The 19,532-nt window shown below is 42.5% G+C and overlaps 1 protein-coding gene across 1 annotated transcript in view; it reads left to right on the top strand.

The window, feature by feature from the left end:
• CMIP (c-Maf inducing protein) overlaps positions 1–19,532 on the top strand; it is a gene marked incomplete at both ends in the record, with an annotated part of 120,933 nt that overhangs the window by 86,216 nt on the left and 15,185 nt on the right. Inside the window, 7 exons of the mRNA XM_079541225.1 lie at positions 3,230–3,391; positions 4,511–4,552; positions 7,278–7,340; positions 8,389–8,469; positions 11,702–11,847; positions 12,412–12,516; positions 13,284–13,637. Coding sequence (XP_079397351.1) covers positions 3,230–3,391; positions 4,511–4,552; positions 7,278–7,340; positions 8,389–8,469; positions 11,702–11,847; positions 12,412–12,516; positions 13,284–13,637 — 953 coding nt within the window. The remainder of the gene's footprint in view (positions 1–3,229; positions 3,392–4,510; positions 4,553–7,277; positions 7,341–8,388; positions 8,470–11,701; positions 11,848–12,411; positions 12,517–13,283; positions 13,638–19,532) is intronic.

Here is a 19,532-nt window from a genome sequence, read left to right as displayed (position 1 = left end):
TTGTGTGGAAAAGGATTGAAGAACAGAGAACTAAAACTTAACTGGCTGTTAAAGATTAGAGTTAGTTATTTTTTCTAATGTCATATATTTGCTGACAGGAAGACTGGATCTCAAAAATACAGAATGTGGCAAAGCAGGGATGAGGTTTGGTCATCAGGATGGCCGACTTCATCCTGTCCTTTTTGGCTCAAGCATGCTGGCTGCTTTAAGGTATTCTTTACATGAGTATTCATGTATAAAGGTATTTCTTTACATGAAAGGTCTTCTTGGGGTCAAGAAAAGCAGCTGTGCCATGCCTTACATTTTTGTGCATTAGAGTTCCTATTTCTTAGTTCTCAACAATACAGTATTATCATCCCTGTCCAGGGAAGTGGTGAATGAGCAGGGGCTATAGATGAGTCCATCATGGGATAGAATAGCATATGAAGATGTCATTTAAAAAAGCTGAAAGTTTCCTATGCCGTAGACTCTACTGAGCATTCTGTTCATAGCAATGTTCAGAAGCTTTTGAACACTGATGGCAAAAACCACTGCCTACAGATTTTTGTCACATGCTTGCTTAATAACATTGGAAAAGTAATTTTTCTCATGTGGGCTTCAATTCCTCCTCCTCTAAAAGAGGATTTAGAGTAAGATCCTTGGGTTTCTGCAAGACTTAATTAATTAGAGTGATTTGAGAATGAAGGATGCCCTGTCAGTGTCACTTATTCCCTATGCTGCTGCTTCTTCTGGATACTTATTAAATTCAGTGGTTTTGTTTTAAGAGTCAGCTTAGCAAGGTTTTTGGAATGACGTTAGCTCTGTGGTTCTGGCTGGTCAGTAACTAGAAGGGTCAAATTCCAAGCTGGCATGTGTTATTTTTGCTCACATAAGTGGTCTCAGGAGCTGCTGCTTTTAGCAAAATCCGTGTGAAGCTGAATTCCCAGCCCAGGATTTTTCTTGTACACATTAATCTTGTGATGAATGCCGTGTGAGCAAGTGAAGGCATCTTTCGCACTGTGTTCAGGCAAGGAAGCTCCCTGCGCATGTCCACATGCCTGTTCTCCACTACAGGTCTTTGCCCAGCAGCTTTGCTTTTAAGCTCATGAGCAATTGTTTCTCCCTCACTCCGGAATCAGCGCAGGTAGAATAGAGCAGATGGCTCGGTGTTGGCCAAGTGCACGCTGATACAAAGCAAATTGCTTCTGTATCTGACTGATAGGGTTCAAGCTTTAATTGAGGCTTTCAGCAAGGCACTCAACAGTGAAAAGCGTTCCGCTGAGAAAAACAGTGGCGTAACCATGGGCAAAGGTTCAGGACAGCAGAGTTCAACCTTCTTCAGGACAACATCCCTATTCATTTATTAATTTCCAGCTGCTTTCCCACCGTCACTCAAAAGGCTGTGTTCCTTCAAGGCTGTAGCTTGGTGATGCACTCTGATGTGCTGAGATCCGGAAGCAGAGGCTGTGAAGTGTGTGGTACTTTTTGCTGGTGTGCACACAAAGGCGGTTTTCCCTGAGAGTTGCCTGTGAGTGGCTGTCTGCTTTTGTAGGTCTCCGCAGCTCAGCAGGCAGCACAGCTCCTTCTGTCTTCTCTCTTATGTGCGTCAGCATCAGGAGAGCTTTAATTTTTCGTGGCTGTCTCTAAAAAGGAAAGGAAGCCTCCCTTGCCTTGGATACTTGGCTTTCTTTTGTGCTGGAGTAGATCCAACAAAAAGACCCTAAAAAGAGAACTGTGGATAAGCAAAATCGAGCTCTGTGTGATTCAGGTTTCCTAACTACTCCAAGAAATCTGAGGTGATATGGAAGCAGTGCTGGCAGCTTAAAGCCATCAGTGCATTCTGCCTGCCCCAAGGAGCTTGGAAGTACAAAGTTTTTTGCTCTGTTCTGAAATCCAAAACATTCAGTAGCGTCCACAGCATGTTTTGCTGTTCCTCTGCTTTGTCAGTGGCTTAAAATGCACTGGAAGTGTGAACTGCTGCCAGCATGCTTTTGTACTTGCCTGAATTCAATTAAAAAGATAATTGGATTGCTTTATCAGCCTTTACGTGTCAGCCCAATGCCAGCCTCTTCTACCTCCTCCAACAGTGCAGAAAAACCCAGAGCATCCAAAATCTGTTTTTCTGCGTTGTTCTCTTTTCTTGTGTTTCAGATAGGGCACAGAGGTGGCTGTGCTTTGTGTTGAGCATTCTTAGAGCTGCTGCTGTGCTGGGGAAGGAGTGAGCAGCCTGATGGGATGGGCCCAGCAGCGAGGAGAAGGGAAGATGCACGTAGCAAAGCCCCAAACCGAAACTGATCCAAGCAGGTCAACCCTTTGCAAAGTCTGCTTTATCACATTGATGATTCAAGCTCAGCCAAATCTTCGAGCTGCATGAAATGGGCAGTTTTTGTGACCCAACGTGAGCCAATGCAGTCCTGCAGGTCTCGAGGCCCGTGCCTTGGCAAGCCCTGCTCCATGTGCTTCGTGCTGTCATCAGGAGTGGTGTTTGGACTCCAGACATCGCTTCCTTGATATTCTAGAGTTTCATTAAGTCACCTCTGGGGATTTGGGCGGGTGGACTTCCTCTGGGCAGCACTATTTATAAGAGCCAGCAGCCTGCAGTGCAGTCGTGTGGCAATGTGGCTGCCGAGGAGCTGGTGGGAGCTGCCTGGAGCTCAGAGCAGCCAGCAAGGAGTGAGGAATGATGTTGTTGGGCAGCCTGAGCATGGAAGTGCTGACATGCTGCTGCAGGGAGGGCTTAAAGACCCAGCCAATGCGTTCCTGTCACCACTGGAGAGTCATGAAACAGCTTCTCTTGACCTTCAAGGAAAGGCGACCTGTGGATCTGTGGGAATTTGTCACCGTGATGAAGTTCATTTTTATTTGTTCTGAATGCAAGTTCGTCAATGAGCAACATAGAATAAAACATCTCTGGAATGATATTTTGACCTCCTCATCCCTGTGATTAGCTTCCTTAAAAAGTCCTAGAGCTTTGGAACCAGTGCAGTAGCAAGTATCGGTGGTTAGGCTGAGGAGTAAGGTGTTCTCAGGAGAAAGTGGTGGAAAGAAATGCTGTGGAGTTTAAAAACTGGTTTCAAAATCAAAGGAAACCATTGGTTTTATTTTCCATTTAGAAGTGTTTAAGTACAGCCTTTTAGCAAACAGGAAAGGCAAAACTCAAAATACAGAGCAATCCACTTGAAGGTCGAATGTAAGTATACATCTAAATCAGCAAGATGCTGTTGACACGAGCCTTTCCTTTTCCTTGTAGAAGAAGATATACAAGTACAAGAAGGTGCTCAGCAACCCCAGCCGCTGGGAGGTGGTGCTGAAGGAGATCAGGACACTGGTGGATATGGCGCTGACGTCTCCGCTCCAGGATGATTCAATTCACCAAGCACCACTGGAGATCGTCTCAAAACTGCTCTCAGAGGTATGGCCGTGCTCCTGCAAGACACTGTCACTTTAGATGAGGGACAAATAGTTTAAAAGTTCATGCGTGGGTTTTATTTTAACTTGGTCTTTCAAAATTCTTCTGCTCGTGATTTGAGTGGAATTTGTACTTGTTGGAGAAAAAGAGAATTTGATCCATGTTAGGTTTATTTCCAGAAACAATGTGTTTTCTCTTGAGGCTATGGGGTTTTCTTTGGTTATTCATGGTAAATTTGTTATGGATCTGATTCAAGCCTTATTTCAAGTAAGTGGTGAAACTCCCCTTGACTTCTATTCCACTGGCTTTGTTTGCATGGCTGGTAACGCTTGAACAAGGCCAACAATATGTATTTGCTAATAAATTCATCGTGCAACTTTCTATTACAAGTTATCTCAAAGAAAAGTACCCTCCTTCTTCAGAGACATTTACATCTGTTTCAGATAATTAACTTTTCATGGATAGGAAGTATAATGCCAGGCAGGTTTTCGGTGTCCCAGTTCTGATGTGCAAAGATTTGTGATAACCATAAAAGTTGCTAGCTGGTGTTCTTGCAGTCAGCTAAGATCACAACAGCCTAAAACTTTGTGACCTCTGAATGGATCATGCTGTGGAGAGAGCCAAAACCACCGCATTAGTCAAAACCAATGACTTCCAGTAGGTTTATTGGCTTGTACCAGGTCCATTTTAGAAGAAGGAACTTCAAGAAAACTGTGGCAGTTATTTTACTACCAAAAATGGTATCCAACAATTCTTTTACTAATTTTCTTAGAATTGTACAGCCTGGTGGCAGAAAACGGCTTAAGAAGTTTATCACTAGCTTTAGTTTTCCATTTAATTGAATTCTATTCTGGCATCCTGGTGCTTGCTCAGCTTTCATGGCTGGGGAGCCTTGAATCTGATAGTGCTTAGGAAGAAGTGGAAGCTTGTACAGCCTCTTGTACCAGGTGGTATAAGATCTTCCTTAAGAGAATGATTTTAATAAGATTAATTTAATTCTGAAATAAACAATTGCAGCCTTGAGCATTTCTTCTGATGCCTGATGGTAGCAGAGTACAGTGTATGCTGGTGTACCAGCTCAGTACTGTTTGCTCACTCATTCCTTCTGTTTAATCCCTTCAGAACAACAACTTAACCACTCAAGACCATGAGAGCATTATTGTGGTGAGTAACTTTCTGTCCAGATCTGGGGACAAATCTGTATTGGTTGATAACACTTCTCTTACTGCTTAAGCCTCTGTCCTAGAGAAGTAGGGGAAAGCACTTCTATCAATGTCAAGAAGTTTTGGGTGGATCAAACCCACTTGGACTATCGGTTTTCATGTGGCTTGTGGTTCCTCTTTTAATGTTTCATGGTAGTTTCCTTGTATGAAACAGCACAGCATAAGTAGGGTTAATCCTCTCTCAAAATGGTCTTGTTACTGGGCTATAGAGTGCTATGTTTGTATCTGTATACGTACTTTAAATAGTCAAAAAAACATCATTTCCAGATGTGCCCTATAAAACCCTTAGGCTTAGTAGTTTCCTGAGGGGCTAATGCTGCCATACACAGAATGTCTCAATTTCTGGTGGTATGTGAGCAAGTGCTTGTTTTTTGCAAGTGTAGTTACGTGCATGCGCCACTGCAGTTTAACCCCCTGTTCACTTGGTTTGTAGTAATACCCTCCTCAACTTTTATCTCTTCTGTAAGTTGTGTTTATTTAGGCATAGAAATAAGTGAATCAAATGGCAACCTCAGTGTAACAAAATACAGAATCTCAACAATTTATCAGAGAGGTGGAAATTGCTTCCCCATCACTATAATTTAATTTCAGTCACTGGCAATTTCCAGGAGATTTTCCCAGTAATCAAATCTAGAACTTCACCGCCTGATGGTATCACATCTCCTTGGATCTTTCTGCAAAGTGACAAGGCAGCATGGTGCTGCCAGTAGGTGTGAACTGTGTTTAGCTGCTGCTTAAGATACCGTTTTAGCTGTGATCAGTCACTGAGATAAGTTTCTGAGGTGGCATTTACTTCTCTTTGTGATCTGCTGTAGCTTTTGTTTTCCTCCAGTTCAGACTTCCAGTCAGAGCTGTGTTTTGAGGGAAGGACTTTATAACAAAAGATGTCAGGTAGCCCTGCTGTGAGCAGGGAGCTTTGGCTAAATGGCCTCTAAAGGTCCTTACAGCCAACATTTATCAGTGGTTCTGAGAGCTGGCTGCTTCATTCAGTCATGCCCTGCTGCAGGTTGTGCCCAGCCATGAAGGAGTTGGTATTTTCTGCTACTGTGCAGCTAAACTGTGTTATTATTAGGAAGTACTGCTGTTACTGATATATGTGTCATGTCATAGAAGTACACAGTGATTTGCTGTGCGGATGAAACCATCTTTCCTTCTCTATATGATCCTGGAACAGATCAATATTACTAGTCATCCCTTCCTGGTAAGGGATATTGCTCACAGCTGGGTGACGTGAGACAGCAGGGTTCTGCCTTTAACCACAGGGCACAGAAAGAACACAGGCTTCTCTCACGTTGTCCCTCTTCCACAGTGACTGTACAGGCAGAGTTGGGACGCGCTTGATAAAGTCTGTTACCTACATCCAGTAGGGACTGGGCTGAACAGAACAGCTCGTTTTTTCGTAGGCTGACAGCCAACCAGCTCCACCTCTGAGGCAGTGATCCTCTGGCAGTGGTCACACAAACACAAAGACGTGGAGTTTTTGCACTGCCTGGCTGGTGGAGGTTGGCAGGTGCTATGACTGACGCTGCAGGAGGTGAAATGAAAAAAGTTCTTTAGCTTGGGTGTTGGGTGGGTAGCAAAGATGCTCTAGTCTCATTGCACAGCGTTGCCTTCTCCATCGGGCCACTGTTGCTGTGCTGCCAGCAGAGGTAGTGACTAGTTACATATAGTTGGCACACCACAATGAACAGAAGCTTCACAAATATTACATGGTAGCCCAGACAGGTCTTGCAGGTGCATATGGGTTTCATTGTTGAAATTCACATTAATCTTAACCTGTTTGCTTGTGAACGTGGCTGTTGTGAAACACATTTTGAGCAAACTCAGAGGCTGAAATACTGAAGAAGATGAGAGGGAGAGCACAATGCAAAATAGGCTACCATAGTAAAACTGCAGACGCCATCCAGATAAAATATCTGGTGTCCAGTTGCTCAATACAAAATGTCCTAGCTGCTATGTTTAGAGTCTTTTAAATGGGTACTGGGAATCCCTTTAGCTCAAGATTGGAAAAGCCCGAAGGCACCATCAAGTAGAGAGAATACATTGTTCTAGTACTGTTTTCTAATTTACAAGGGAAGTAACAACAAAGTAGGTTCATTATGCTCTCAGTGCCAGGTATGACCTCCAATGTATTTGCTAAGCATAACCACATTGGTTTTGCACAGCAGCAAAAGAGGAATGATTTCAGAAAGTTAGATGCTTGATTTTGATAAATAGGGTCTTTCCAGGTAAGATGAGTGCTTTATTTCTTCTCATGATTTGTTGGCTGTGTGTGAGCTTGAACTCTTTCATAAGAGACGCATGTTTGCTTGAAGTTTTTCTGTTGTATCTTTTAGAGAGATGTTATTACTGAAACAGTGAAGCAGAGTTGTCCTTGCTGTGCTACATACCAAAACAATGGATCTGCTCTTGTTTTCATTCAAACCCTTAAAAAAAAGTGTTGTGGGTTTACACTGGTGTATTTAAAAGCAAAGGTTTCCAGAGGGTTCATAGTAAGTGTAAGCTTACACGTAAAATGCACAGCCCATCTCTAATTTCTATATAGATACTTTTGTCCTTTTTTAAAAGTAGAGTGACCTCTCTTTTTGGGGAAAAAAAAAATCCCCTTCAAAAAGCTTACTGCTGTTGTAGTCTTCTAATTAATTTACTTCTCTGTTTTTCTAAAGGCAATTGCACCTTTGCTGGAAAACAACCATCCTCCTCCTGACCTCTGTGAATTCTTCTGCAAGGTATAAAAACAACCTTCTGAAATCTCCTGCTTATACCTGAGTGTAGTTCCCAGAGGGGTGTTTGGTTTCTTCTTTAAATCCTTACCTCATGCCCAAATCTTCTGGTCAGCAATCAGTGATATTGAAATAGCTGACAGCAGCAGTCTGATAAATGGATCCATATTTTTACTGCATCAGCCTGCATAGTACTGATAATTTATAAGAGTTCAGATCTTCAGACTCCTCCACCTCGATCAGGATACATGAGTTGTCCTACTGTGTTCTATTTAGTTAATGCAAAATCACTGAAGTCAGTGGGTTGGTAACGTGGTGTGTAACTCAGGCGTAATGGTACTGTGTCATTGGGTAATGTCAGCAGAAAGATCCTAAGGACTCGTCCTCTTTCCTGGTAAATCCATGCTTCTGCTTGCATCTTTTCTGTACAGTTTGGAGTATTTTGGATTGCAAAGCTTTGGAATTTGTAAATATTACTTTTCTTCTAGGTTTCTTTGCGTTTCAGATTTAAGTCTGCTTTAATCTGCTTGCTGATGAGTGGATGTACATTTGTCAGACTGTCTGGATCTTGCTTAAATTTCCTACCCAGAGTTACTTGTTAGCAGTCACACTGGAAATTAGGTCAAATTTCAAGAAACAGCACTGACTTTGTTTCACTTTTGTAAGTCAGCCTTAGGGCTATTTCTAGACTCAAACTGAAATACCTCTAAGACTCTTGTTGCCCGCCTCCAACCTACATGGGCACTTTCATATTTTTTCATGCCTTTGGTCTCCCTTCAGAACTTAATTATCTTTAAAGGTATGAGACAGGCTTTGTACAGTTGCAGCAAGGGAAATTTTGATTACAGTCTACAAACTCTCCTTCCTTAGAGATAATCAGAACTTGAGTGGGCAGGTTTAATGAGCAGGCTCATGTGTCTTCAGAACTAGCCCTGCCTCGAGCAGAAGTTTGGACCAAATGACTTTCAAGAGCCCTTTGCAGCCAAAATTATTTGGGCTGAGGGAGACCCACGTTGCTAATTCTGCAGCTCACTCAATGACTTGTTCCTTACAGCACTGCCGAGAGCGCCCACGGTCAATGGTTGTGATAGAAGTGTTCACGCCAGTGGTACAGCGGATTCTCAAACACAACATGGTGAGTGCGTGCTTTACGGGAACCTGGGCAAGTTAGAGCAATCTTACTGTGACGTCTTGTGTAATGAGCAACTGCTGTTTTGTCCATAAGGCACGAAGCAATGTGACACCAAAAATCAACCCCCCCAGTGTGAATGTAGCATGTAATCACGTATTGCTTCGTAATACAGAACTAATGAGCATGCAGTGGCATTCAGGCAAAGCTGTGATTCGATGAGTGTTTCTCTGGGCAGCAGTGCCAACTCGTTCTGCTCCAGCTTTCTCCCACCTGGCTCCTTGTTTACGCTCTGCATGTCATCCTTACTGTTATATTGGTTTAAAATCAATTAAAAAGCAAAATCAGAATAGGGGCTTTTTTGATTTTTGAACTGAGACCCTGAACATTTTATCTTTAAGACAGTACTAACTCTGCAATTCCATTTTTCCTTAGACTCATGTCCAATGTATTCTTATGCAAATTTCCTGAGTTTCCTTATGTTTTCCTACTTGTTCTCCATACTTCTCATTCCAGGCATTATGAACTCCTGTCATTTAAGTGTTCTTTCCTAGGCTGCTTTCCCTCTTCATGTTGCCAATCAGTTCCATGGTAGCGATTGGAATAAGTGCTGGGGACTGCCCAACCAGCCTCTCTTTCCACCCTGTATACCAAATTTTCTCCCTTCACTGAACACTGAATACATTCTTGCATGATCTGTGTTCCTTTCCAAAGGGAGATCGGAGTGCTTACTGGTCCTCCATTCTTTGAGGCATATTAAATTTTCAGCCTTGGTTTTTATGTTATGCAAATAAATTTTACTTCACAACGCTGTGGCAAAAAGTTAACAAGTAAAATATTTAAAGCAGTCAGTCTAGCTGTGATGTCAGGGATGGGTCTCATCCCTCTGTAACTACAGAAGCAATTCCATTTCACTAACTGGTATAATTTTGGAAACCATCCCGTCTTCCTGTGTACAGCATGGATCCAGTAGAAAACAGTTCTTATTCCTTATTTTTATAACAGTATTATTTAACTCCTTGAGTTTACAGAACTGGCTGGGAAACCTAAGATGGCGAAAAGGTCATATTCCTGGCTCTGTGCCTGTGCTCTCCAGACATGTAAACATTTTTGAATATTCTGTAGCGTTCAATGAAATATTCTGTAAATGTTATTCTTGGATTTCAGGCTGATTTTTTTTAAAGAATCCAGAGCTCTTGAGGGGTCTCAAATAAAATCTAAATGCATAGTGTAATGCTTGTATATGGTTAGCTTCAGAGAATTGGGTATATTTACTGTACTTAACATTTGCAGATTGAAAATCAACATGTCTGTACCGCAGTGTGTAGTCAGAGAATTTACGGTGTCATATATTAATTGGAGTGGATTTGGGCACTTTACTACTCTCTGGGGATTTCTGTACTGAATAGTCTTTTAAAGAATGTGTGTGTGTGCATGTAAATAAAGTAATCCTTCAGGGAGACAGTGCTGTTGGCAGTAAACTTCATAACCTTAGGAGGCCACGTGCAATTTAGTGTGCTTAAAGCAGGAAAGCTGGCTGTCTGCTCCAACCTTTGCCACTACTTTCCTCTGTAATCTCTGGTAAGTTGGTGGCAAATTCTGCTCACATTTTCACACTTATAAAACAGAGAGAGAGTGCTTTATTCGTCTATCGTGCTGAAGTCCCAAAAGAGTAAGGATAGCATTTGTCATGCTGATGCTCACTAGTAGGTGTAGGCTGGGGATGTGCTGAGTTGCTCTGGAAGTGCTTGAAGCCTCTCTGCCTTCTGATTTCAGCTCTTTGAGGGCTCAGCCCAAATGTTTGAATACAACCATTATTGCTTTTTATCTTAAGAATGAACAGTATGGATAGTGTACATCATTTAGCACCTGATGTGGTGACAGAGCATCATATTATTTTTGGAGGTATTTTATTTTAGAGCTTCCAGCAATGACATCCTCTTTGCAATCTCCTGGGCTTTTGTTCCAATTTCAGTTATAGGGCACTTACGGGGTTGCAAATATTCATACACTGTAACTGCATGAGCTATCGTGTAAGGAGTTCCCATGAAGTTAAATGGCACCAGGGGAGGTATGAAGTCTGTGTGATCTCGTGCTGTGGAACCAAGTGCATTTGCACTGCCAGGAGGAGCTGTTAGATATTCAGTGGATTTAATTATAATACCAACTGTGAAATCACTGACAGTCCTTTTCCTGTGTGAAGTTACCACGTATCCATTCAGCAGTGGCAAAGAGTGACATGGAGATTTGAAGGGATCACTGTTCTGTCTAGGCTTGCACTCACATTTTTGGTAATTTTCTCTAGTTGTAAAACCTATCAGATGTTATGCTCTAGAAGTCCCTGAAACCAAGATAAGTAACAGAAGCTGTCGGCACTTTGGAAGCATGTCTTCTCTTTCACAGAGCCCTGGCATGTTAACAAAGGTGCCATTTAGTTTTTCGTGTTGACTCCTCTTCCCCATCCAGGTGCTGGAGGGAAAACTAGGAGGTGTGCAGTGGGTCCTGCTCAACACTTAGAAATTTAGTTCTGCAGCTCTATAAAACCTATATCATAAGGTTACACCTGCAAAAATGTGAGGAAATGTGCTGAGGAATAGCACTTATCAGACAGCAGATTGTACTCCTTTCACATCTCAAAATAGCATGGAAGGTGAGGAGACGTGAGATTTCAGTTAGCAGGTGCCTTGCTGACGGCAGGACTGAAAGCAAGCAACTGTTGAGCTCACCTGTCAAATTCATGTTGTACCTAAGGTAGAGATCCCTAGAGAGAGAACTGATCTGTGTTTTATACTTAATCACTTAAAGGTCATGTGTCAAACAAGATTCTCACTTAAAACAGAATAGACAGTATGTCAAATGTTGAAGTAAAAATGCATACGTAAGTTGCCTTTCTAAGAAACTCCCCACAGCCTTCTGTTCTCCAAGCTAGAGCTCAGCTCCCTCAATCTGTCTTCATAGGAGAGGTGCTTCAGCCCTTTGATCATCTTTGTGGCCCTTCTCTGGACCTGCTTCATCAGGTTCACATCCCTCCTGTTTTGGTGGCCCTGGGCTTGGACTCAGTACTCTGAAGATCTGAGTGGAAAGAAAATTGTAAAGCATGCCATTATTAGGGAGCAGCGCATTACTTCAGCGTGCAGTGGTACTGTGCTCCTGAAGCTGTCAGCACAGCAACAGAGTGAATTCAGTTGTGTTTGAATGGATTTCTTTTGAAAACCCACAATTTCAGTGTACATTGCAAGCATGTTTCACCGTCTTCACTGAGTCTCTCCTTTTTGGACAGGATTTTGGGAAATGCCCTCGATTGCGTCTGTTTACTCAGGAGTACATTCTGGCTTTGAATGAGCTGAATGCTGGAATGGAGGTGGTGAAGAAGTTTATTCATAGGTTAGTTACATTTAATGTTACGCTGTATTTTCCAGTCCTGTCTGCATGCTTACTCCCATTACTTCTCCCAACCCTGCTCATCTCTGTGCTTACCTGTGAGTAGCTGGTTCAGTACTGGCAAACAGCAGATAAGTGAGAGGTGTCCATAAGGAAATATTGCTGAAAACTTTTTTTTAGCTTATTCGCAAATATGTGAGAATATATGGGGTTTTCTGACTGTATACACACTGGAGGTGAATGGACACCACTGTATGTACATTTCCATTGTACAGTGAGACTCAAAGCCTTTATAGAGAAATTCCCATCAACTTTAGACCCCATAATGCTCAGTCATGTGAGCTTTCAGAGGAACTGTAGAGATACCACATTGAATGAACTGAAGAAGCAACTTGGCCTTCTTCTGAAGTAGACTATTTGATGGCGATTTACAATGTTAAAATAACTCTCTTATGACCTTCCTTAGGATTCCCCAAGACTGCCTATTCCAGCACCTCCTTCTGTCTGACTCTTTTTGCCCACAGAAATCTTCATTGCAGTGATGTCGTCTTGGCTTTTGTTTTTCAGCATGCACGGTCCAACGGGACAATGCCCCCATCCTAGAGTTCTGCCAAATCTTGTAGCTGTCTGCTTAGCAGCCATTTATTCATGTTACGAAGAGTTTATCAACAGGTCAGTATGAATTTTCAGCTCACCCTGTATTTCTCACTTTCAAACCCGTGGCATCAAAGAGTTTTCATTCAGGCTGTAAACAAGATTGCTGTGAGCATGGGTGTGTGGGAGCGTGTCTTCATTCTCACTCCACCCATTGCTAGAAGGGGTTGTGTGTAAATCCCTGCATATCCACAGCTTTGAACCTGAGCTGGTTTCATGATACTGTCTCCACTATTGTGGAAAATCTGATTCCTGACTTACCACAAGATAGGTGCTGCAGCTCCTGACATACGAGCCAGTTTCCAGTAGACACGAAGGGTTCCTGTCTGCTGTGTTTCCTGTTTGTTTATGGCTATCTGACTTTCCTCATGGTAGAGCACGGACAGGGGCTGCGTAGTGTCCAACAGAAATTCCAGACACGAGGGCTGCAGACAAGTGTCTGGGCATGCACTGTAGCCAGATACATACTTGGGCATGGATCCTGTTACAGCTTTGCTCAACTTCGATGAGAAAGTTCACCTTTATATTAAACTGGCATGTCCACTGGACTAATGAAAAGCTGAAATCTCTGTAGCGTAGGGCTGCAGAGTAGTGCTGTTACAGCATTTTACTATTTACAGTTGATTTCAATAATCCAGTCACAAAGGAGAAAGCAGTATGGTGGGCTAGGGTGAAAAGCAGTGGGAAATTGCGACAGATCTTGGTTTCTCCGTGTTTCTCTCTCTGTCCCACTCTTCACTGTTATGTCTGGCTATTGAAATTATTTGTTTATTTTTAAAATTCAGTCGAGACAATTCGCCAAGCCTGAAGGAAATTCGGAATGGCTGCCAGCAGCAATGTGACCGAAAGCCTAATCTCCCCCTCCGCCTTCTTCACACGAGTCCTGACCTGGTCTCTCAGGAGGCTACCTTGACTGAATCCCGGCTCAAGCCAGTCATTGTCACTTCAAATGAGATCCATGTGGAAGTGGAGCACAACAACAAGGCTAATCAGAAGATGACAGCCAACGTGGGCAATGACAGCGAGCCCAACCTGATTGACTGCTTGATGGTCAGTCCCACCTGCAGCACCATGAGCATTGAGCTGAGCGCCCAGGCAGACAGGATCCTTGGCTGCTATGTGGAAATACTCAAGATGCTGTGAGTAACTATTTTAAACAGCTTTTTGAACAGTGTCATCTTAGCAATGGGGGAGCTTTTCCCACAGGCCTCTCTTCTTCAACATCTGTGGCCAGCAAGCACACGGTTATAAATCTAACTCCGGCACTGGCGTCTAGCCTCTGAAAGAGACATCTGGCACTGCCAATACATTCTAAAAATAGCATTAGGAAGATGAAAAGGGAAAGCTTATTTGTACAGTGAGCCTCACGCATGTTACAGAAGACAGGACGTTGTTGCCAGTGGTTTCTGTTTTGTTCTTAGCTGCCAAAATAAAAGATCCATTTATCTCCTCCAGGGCTCTTGGGATTGCCCAAGACAAAGCTCAAAAATGTAGACCCATGTTAGGCATGTGGCTTGTGCAGCAATATGCAGCACTGCTGCCTTGGCTTCTTCAGGAGCTGGATGAGGACAGTATTTGTCATTTAGGTATTCTCCTTGCATGTTTGTAGAATTTTTATGGCCTGCTCAAATTTACTTCTGTTATAATAGATCCTCTGTTTGTTGATCGATTGCTTTGGTACAGCAAACCTGTATAATGAACGAGTGCTCAAATAACCTTTACTGTATGATGGCTTCATAGTTTCCTGGGAGGCAAATCTTCTGAATATGTTCAAGAGGAATGTAAAATACAAAGTTCTCTGGGAAATGCTTGCTTATCTCCTGGATAAATAAATAAATGAAAGAAGTAGTAACACAGAAAGTGGACTGCAGAATAGAAGCTTGTAATAGAACATATGTTCATGCAGGAAAACAACCTGAAACAGTTTTGTTGGCTTTGACATACAGCTTTCCTACTGTGTTGCAGTATGTCTATAGGCAAACACTAATGATTTTTAAACAATGAAAGGCTTAATGAAGTAATAGTTGATTTTTTTTATTTTAATATTACACAACAGTGGGTAAAATTCAGACTCCTCTGTAAACTGTATTTAACTACAGTGGAGTCAAGTGCTAGCCTGGGTGCACATTCTCCAGGAACTGCATGAAGTCCAAATGCCGTAATGAAGGATTTTGTGAAAGTTTTCTTTCCCCACATTTTCAGTATTTTCACAATATTTAACACCAATTTTAATGTAATTACTTCACTCACCGTTGAGCTGTCTTGCAAATACAATTGTAAGGACAAACAGAGTTGGAGACAGGACAAATGAATCCAAGGTACCGTTCCCATTAGATTCTTGAGCAGGAGTCTGATGAAGGATAATTTTTGTTTCCTTACCCTATTCTCTACCTTCAGGAATGTTAGCATTTAGAATTGCAGGGCATCTGTCTTTCCTCCATCTCATGGTTTCTAAGTCTTCATGCACTGAGACCCAGGTGCTGCATTAAACATGTTGTGTATTTATTCCTGTCCCCATGACTCTAGATGTTTTCCATAAACACTGTGAACCCTTTCAGTCCTGATGCTGGCTTGGATGCTGACTCATTAAGCACTGACGGTTTTGGTTTCATCACGCAGCTGACACACACTTACAAACAAATTTGCGAACAGGCATGTTCGTCCTCACAGTCTCTCTAAATTTTCAAAGTTTGATATGCCAGGTCTCCATTCCCATATTACTTCCTGCACAAAGAACTCTGTATTTCATTCTGTACCTTAAAACAATTTTTAATCAGTTTTTATTTTTTTTATTTTCACGATCACAGTTGATGCAACTTCCCTTAGACTGCCTTGCCGGAACCCACACCCTGCTTAAGAAATCACAACTTGTGACAATACAAGGCAGTGTCTAAGCCAGCACCACAGCTGGTCTATATTGTCACACAGCTCACAGTTCCACTGATTTGGGTTCCCTTCCATTCCTGTTCGTCCTTGGATTTATTTTTTATTTTTGGTCCCAAAAACATTCATGCACAAATGAGTTCCATTCGTGATTCTGCTGCTAGCTTACTGGGAGGTCTTAGATGAGTTGCTTTTTTCATGTGCATCATTTTCTTTATTTGTAATATAATGGTAAACTAAATAAAGCATTGGAAAAGCACTGTAGAAGGGCTAGTACTTACTGACAGAAGTGCTGGACAGTCCTGTTACGATGCTGATTTTTTTGCATGCCCAAGCTCTTCTTGAACAAAGCCTTTCTGAGGTACTGAACACTGTTACTGTACTTTGAAAAATGGAGAATTTGAAGAAAGGGAGTTGGAGATCATGCCAATAGGAAGAAAACATTCATTATGAAAACAACAGCTATCCAGAAGCTGAGCTCTCAGCGGGCAGCCACTAAAATAATGTTCTTATTAATAACAGTGGTAAGCCAAACATAAATAAGTTGCTTAGCATTGAATTTAATTGTTCTTTTAGGTGTCTGACTCAATATCATCATTAAAACAAGAGAGTCACCAACAATGGTATTCTTTTTTGCATAATTAACTTAGGGCAGCAGGGAGTAATTTATTTAGGCAGATTTTAATTATTGAAAGTCTAGCAAATGAGAATTCTTAACAGTTTTCTTCAGCAGAGGACTTTTTATTGTTCACCTAACACCTACATGATACATACTTTTGAATAAAAAGCTCCTAATAGTGATTAAAATGTAACAGCAATTATTTAATAGCCACTGTAAGGCCTCACTTTTTGCACAGAAGGCTAAATGTGCAGATTAGAGAATTCAGCTGTTTGGCTGTATTCACAGCACTAGAAATATCTTTGAACCTTTTGTAACATGGTTGAGTAACAATACACAACTATTGCATACTACAGGAAAATGTGAAATCATGGATTGAAAGATGTTGGCAGAGGAAGGGCAGTCTTTAGTGGAACATAGTATTTTTGTCCTGCACTCAGAAGTAGATCAAACTCCTGTGTCAATATCCCCTAACGCAGTCTGGATTCTGATAAGGTTATTGATGCCAGCCTGAATGCTAACGGTCTTAAATTGGTGCTTAGAAAATGCACTAAATTAATTGAAATCTTTCCATGCATCATATTGAATCTGGGGATCTGAGAGCTGCTTAGCATTGCCCAGCTCCTTACTTGAATGCTAATCTTTCTATGCATTAGGGAATTTCGTGTACAGTCGAACTTAGGCTTGAACATCACATCTGTGGTTAGAAAAATTTGTGGTAAGCAAGGCGGTGTGTCCTCTTCTATGGAGTGAATAGCATCAAAACCTGATGTGGTCCGAAGAGCTCCAGATGGCACTTGGTGCTGTACCTAACAGAGGGCCCGGGGGGCTGTTTGCCTGCCCCAGCCCTGAGCTCAGCCCCGTGCAGTGTGATGCAGAGCAGCTGGACCCAGGGGCACATGTGGTGGAGGACTTGGCCATCTTTTTACTGCCAGGTAACAAAGAAGTTGCCTAAAAGATGTTTGATCTTGCCAAGTCTCTTGATCTAGAGAAACAAGCTATTTCTGTATAGTTGCTCCTTGTCTCCTTATTGTGCTCTAAAAACGAAGAGGATTTGGGGCTTGCCGTCTCTGGGCGGTAAGACTGCCAGCCTTCCAAATGCAAGTCTCTGCCGGAGCTTCCCCTGCCTTCCCCGCATTCCCCAATAGGTCAGGGGCATGCTCTGCATATCCCAAGAGGATTCTCTTGTGTCATGTTTATCAGGGTTGCCCTGGGCTGCTAATATGTTTTGGATTGTTTATGCCGCACATGACATATGGGCAGGTTTTCATTTTGGTGAAAGGTGATCCCTGGCAAGGAAAATGTATTATGTCGACAGGCCGATAGCAACGATGGCCCGAAGGCGAAATCACTGTGGAGGGGGATTAGGCCATGACAGGTTGGCCAAGGCTGCGGGCTGTCCCTTCAGAAGGGCTGTTCTGTAAGCCCAGTCATGGGGTTTGAGCTCTGTGCAACTTGGCACCCATTGAGGGGCTGTAATGGGACTTTGTTCTCCAAGCCCTCCCCGTATCTCCGTGCTCCATCCCCTCCTGTGCAGCCTTAGGGCCAGGCTTCTCAGCTGGGGCAAACGGTGGCCCTCCCTCACTGCTTCCAACACCTCTGCTATGTGCCAGAGCTCTGAATGGGCCCGAAAAAAAGACAAAAGAGGCAGCCGTCTGAAATGAAAGGAGAAGTCAGATGAGATGAGCGCAGACAGAAAGAAAGTGTTTTTGAAAAGGGAATAGGTGGGAGGAGGAGAAACACCGTAGGCTTTTAATAAGTAGTTTAGTTTTATTCTTGTGCTGTGTTTGTTTCATGTTTCCTAGCATAGATTGAAGGGATTACAGGTTGTATAGATTTTTTCTTCAGGTCCCACTCATGTGACCGAGTTCTGTGTTTTTCACAAGAGACAGATTTCTTCCTTTCTTCTGCTAGGAAGATACGCAGTGGTTGGTTCTCTCAGGCTTTGCTCTGCAAATGGATGCAGCACGTAACTCCCAGCTCTCATCAGGGTGATGCTTTCCAATTCTGTCAGCAGCGTTGGTCTATTACAAAGCAGCTTTTTTTCTGCTTGTTGCAATTTCCTTTGAAGAGCAGCCAGGAAAAATTGATTGGTTCCCATTATTACTAATCACGGTTCTTCAGATTGCTCAGGGAGGAATTTTAGTGGTGTAACACTTAAACTGAGATGTCGCAGGAGCTAAGCCTCAAAGTGCATCTCAGGAGAGATTGGTGGATGCTTTATTTCATGTGATGTGAAACACCTTGAGCACCTTCTGAATTTTCTCATGCAACCTTTTGACATTTGGGTCTCTCCTGCTCAAAATTCTGCCCATGAAGTTCTTTGCACTACACGGAACAAAAAAAACCTGTCATTTTTGAAGGGAAATCAGGTGCGATTTTAGGAGGAATATTCAAACGATAACAATAATAGTAGAATGGGTTCATTAGATTTGTCAGTTCTTTGAGGACACAGACTCAGGAGCTGAAGTCCATTCCCAAGAGAGCATCATCTTAGAGGTGTTAGCTCAGCACCTCTGCAAGTGTTTCGTGACATTCACTTTACACAGGCAAAGTGGGAAAAATGGTTCCATGTAATGAAGCCCTGCCTCGCCTCGGGCTGCTTGGAGGCACCAAACAAAATTGGTCATCTTCACAGTTTGTTTAGCATCTAATGATGGTTGGACCAGATGATCTTAGTGGTCTTTTCCAACCTTAATGATTCAGTGATTTAAGTGGGTAATGGGGGTTTTTGCCTCTGCAAAGAACTGTGTGATTCAGCAGTCAGTGCTCGCTGCAGGTAGGTGTAATTCAGAGTTACTCCTAATTTAAACCAGAGGACAAAATTTTTGAAGGAGGAGAAAATGAGGCTCAAATGGCTTTTAGACCAACTGGCATGGGCATGAAGTTCCTTTTTTTGGATTACTGTAGCTTGACGTGCGTTATGCTTTGGTCCCTCCAATGCTAAAGATAACATGAGGAAAATAAACAAGTTGTATTTATCAGGGGACATAGCCAAGACTCTCATATGTTATTTGTTTAGTGTTTTGAGAAGAACCAGCACTAAGATTTTTGCCTTGCAGTGCCTCCTCAGCTGCTGGCCTGACTGCCTTTAAGCTCCAGCCTTGTCCCTAAACTCATTTCTGGTCATTTAACCAGTGCAGCTGCAGGAAGAGACAACCCCTTAACTCAGCACGATGTTGTGGTTCTTACTTAGCCTGTTGGCAGAGGAGTTTCAGGAGGAGGGTGGGAAATTACATGCTAGAATTGTCTGAGAAAGCACCTGTGAAAAGGGCAGGGCTGTTTGCTACAGATAGCTACCGAAAGGCAAATGGCATGGGAAATAAAAGTGCATGCATTGAATGCAGAACTTCTGTAGAGTAGTGAGAACAAAAAGCTAACTCATCTCACAGTGCTTTTGTACAGCACTCATCTCCTCTTTAATATAATAAGCTACTACCAGATCCTAGTTGTTCTTCTGAATTGGTTACTTGCATGAGATATTATATATTTTTGTAACCTGGAGTCATACCACTCTTGGGCAAGCGATGAT

Source organism: Tetrao urogallus, assembly GCF_951394365.1.
Source record: "Tetrao urogallus genome assembly, chromosome: 12".
Lineage (NCBI taxonomy): Eukaryota > Metazoa > Chordata > Aves > Galliformes > Phasianidae > Tetrao > Tetrao urogallus.
Note: the sequence above shows the minus strand (reverse complement) of the source record. Positions and strands in the feature narration are given on the sequence as shown.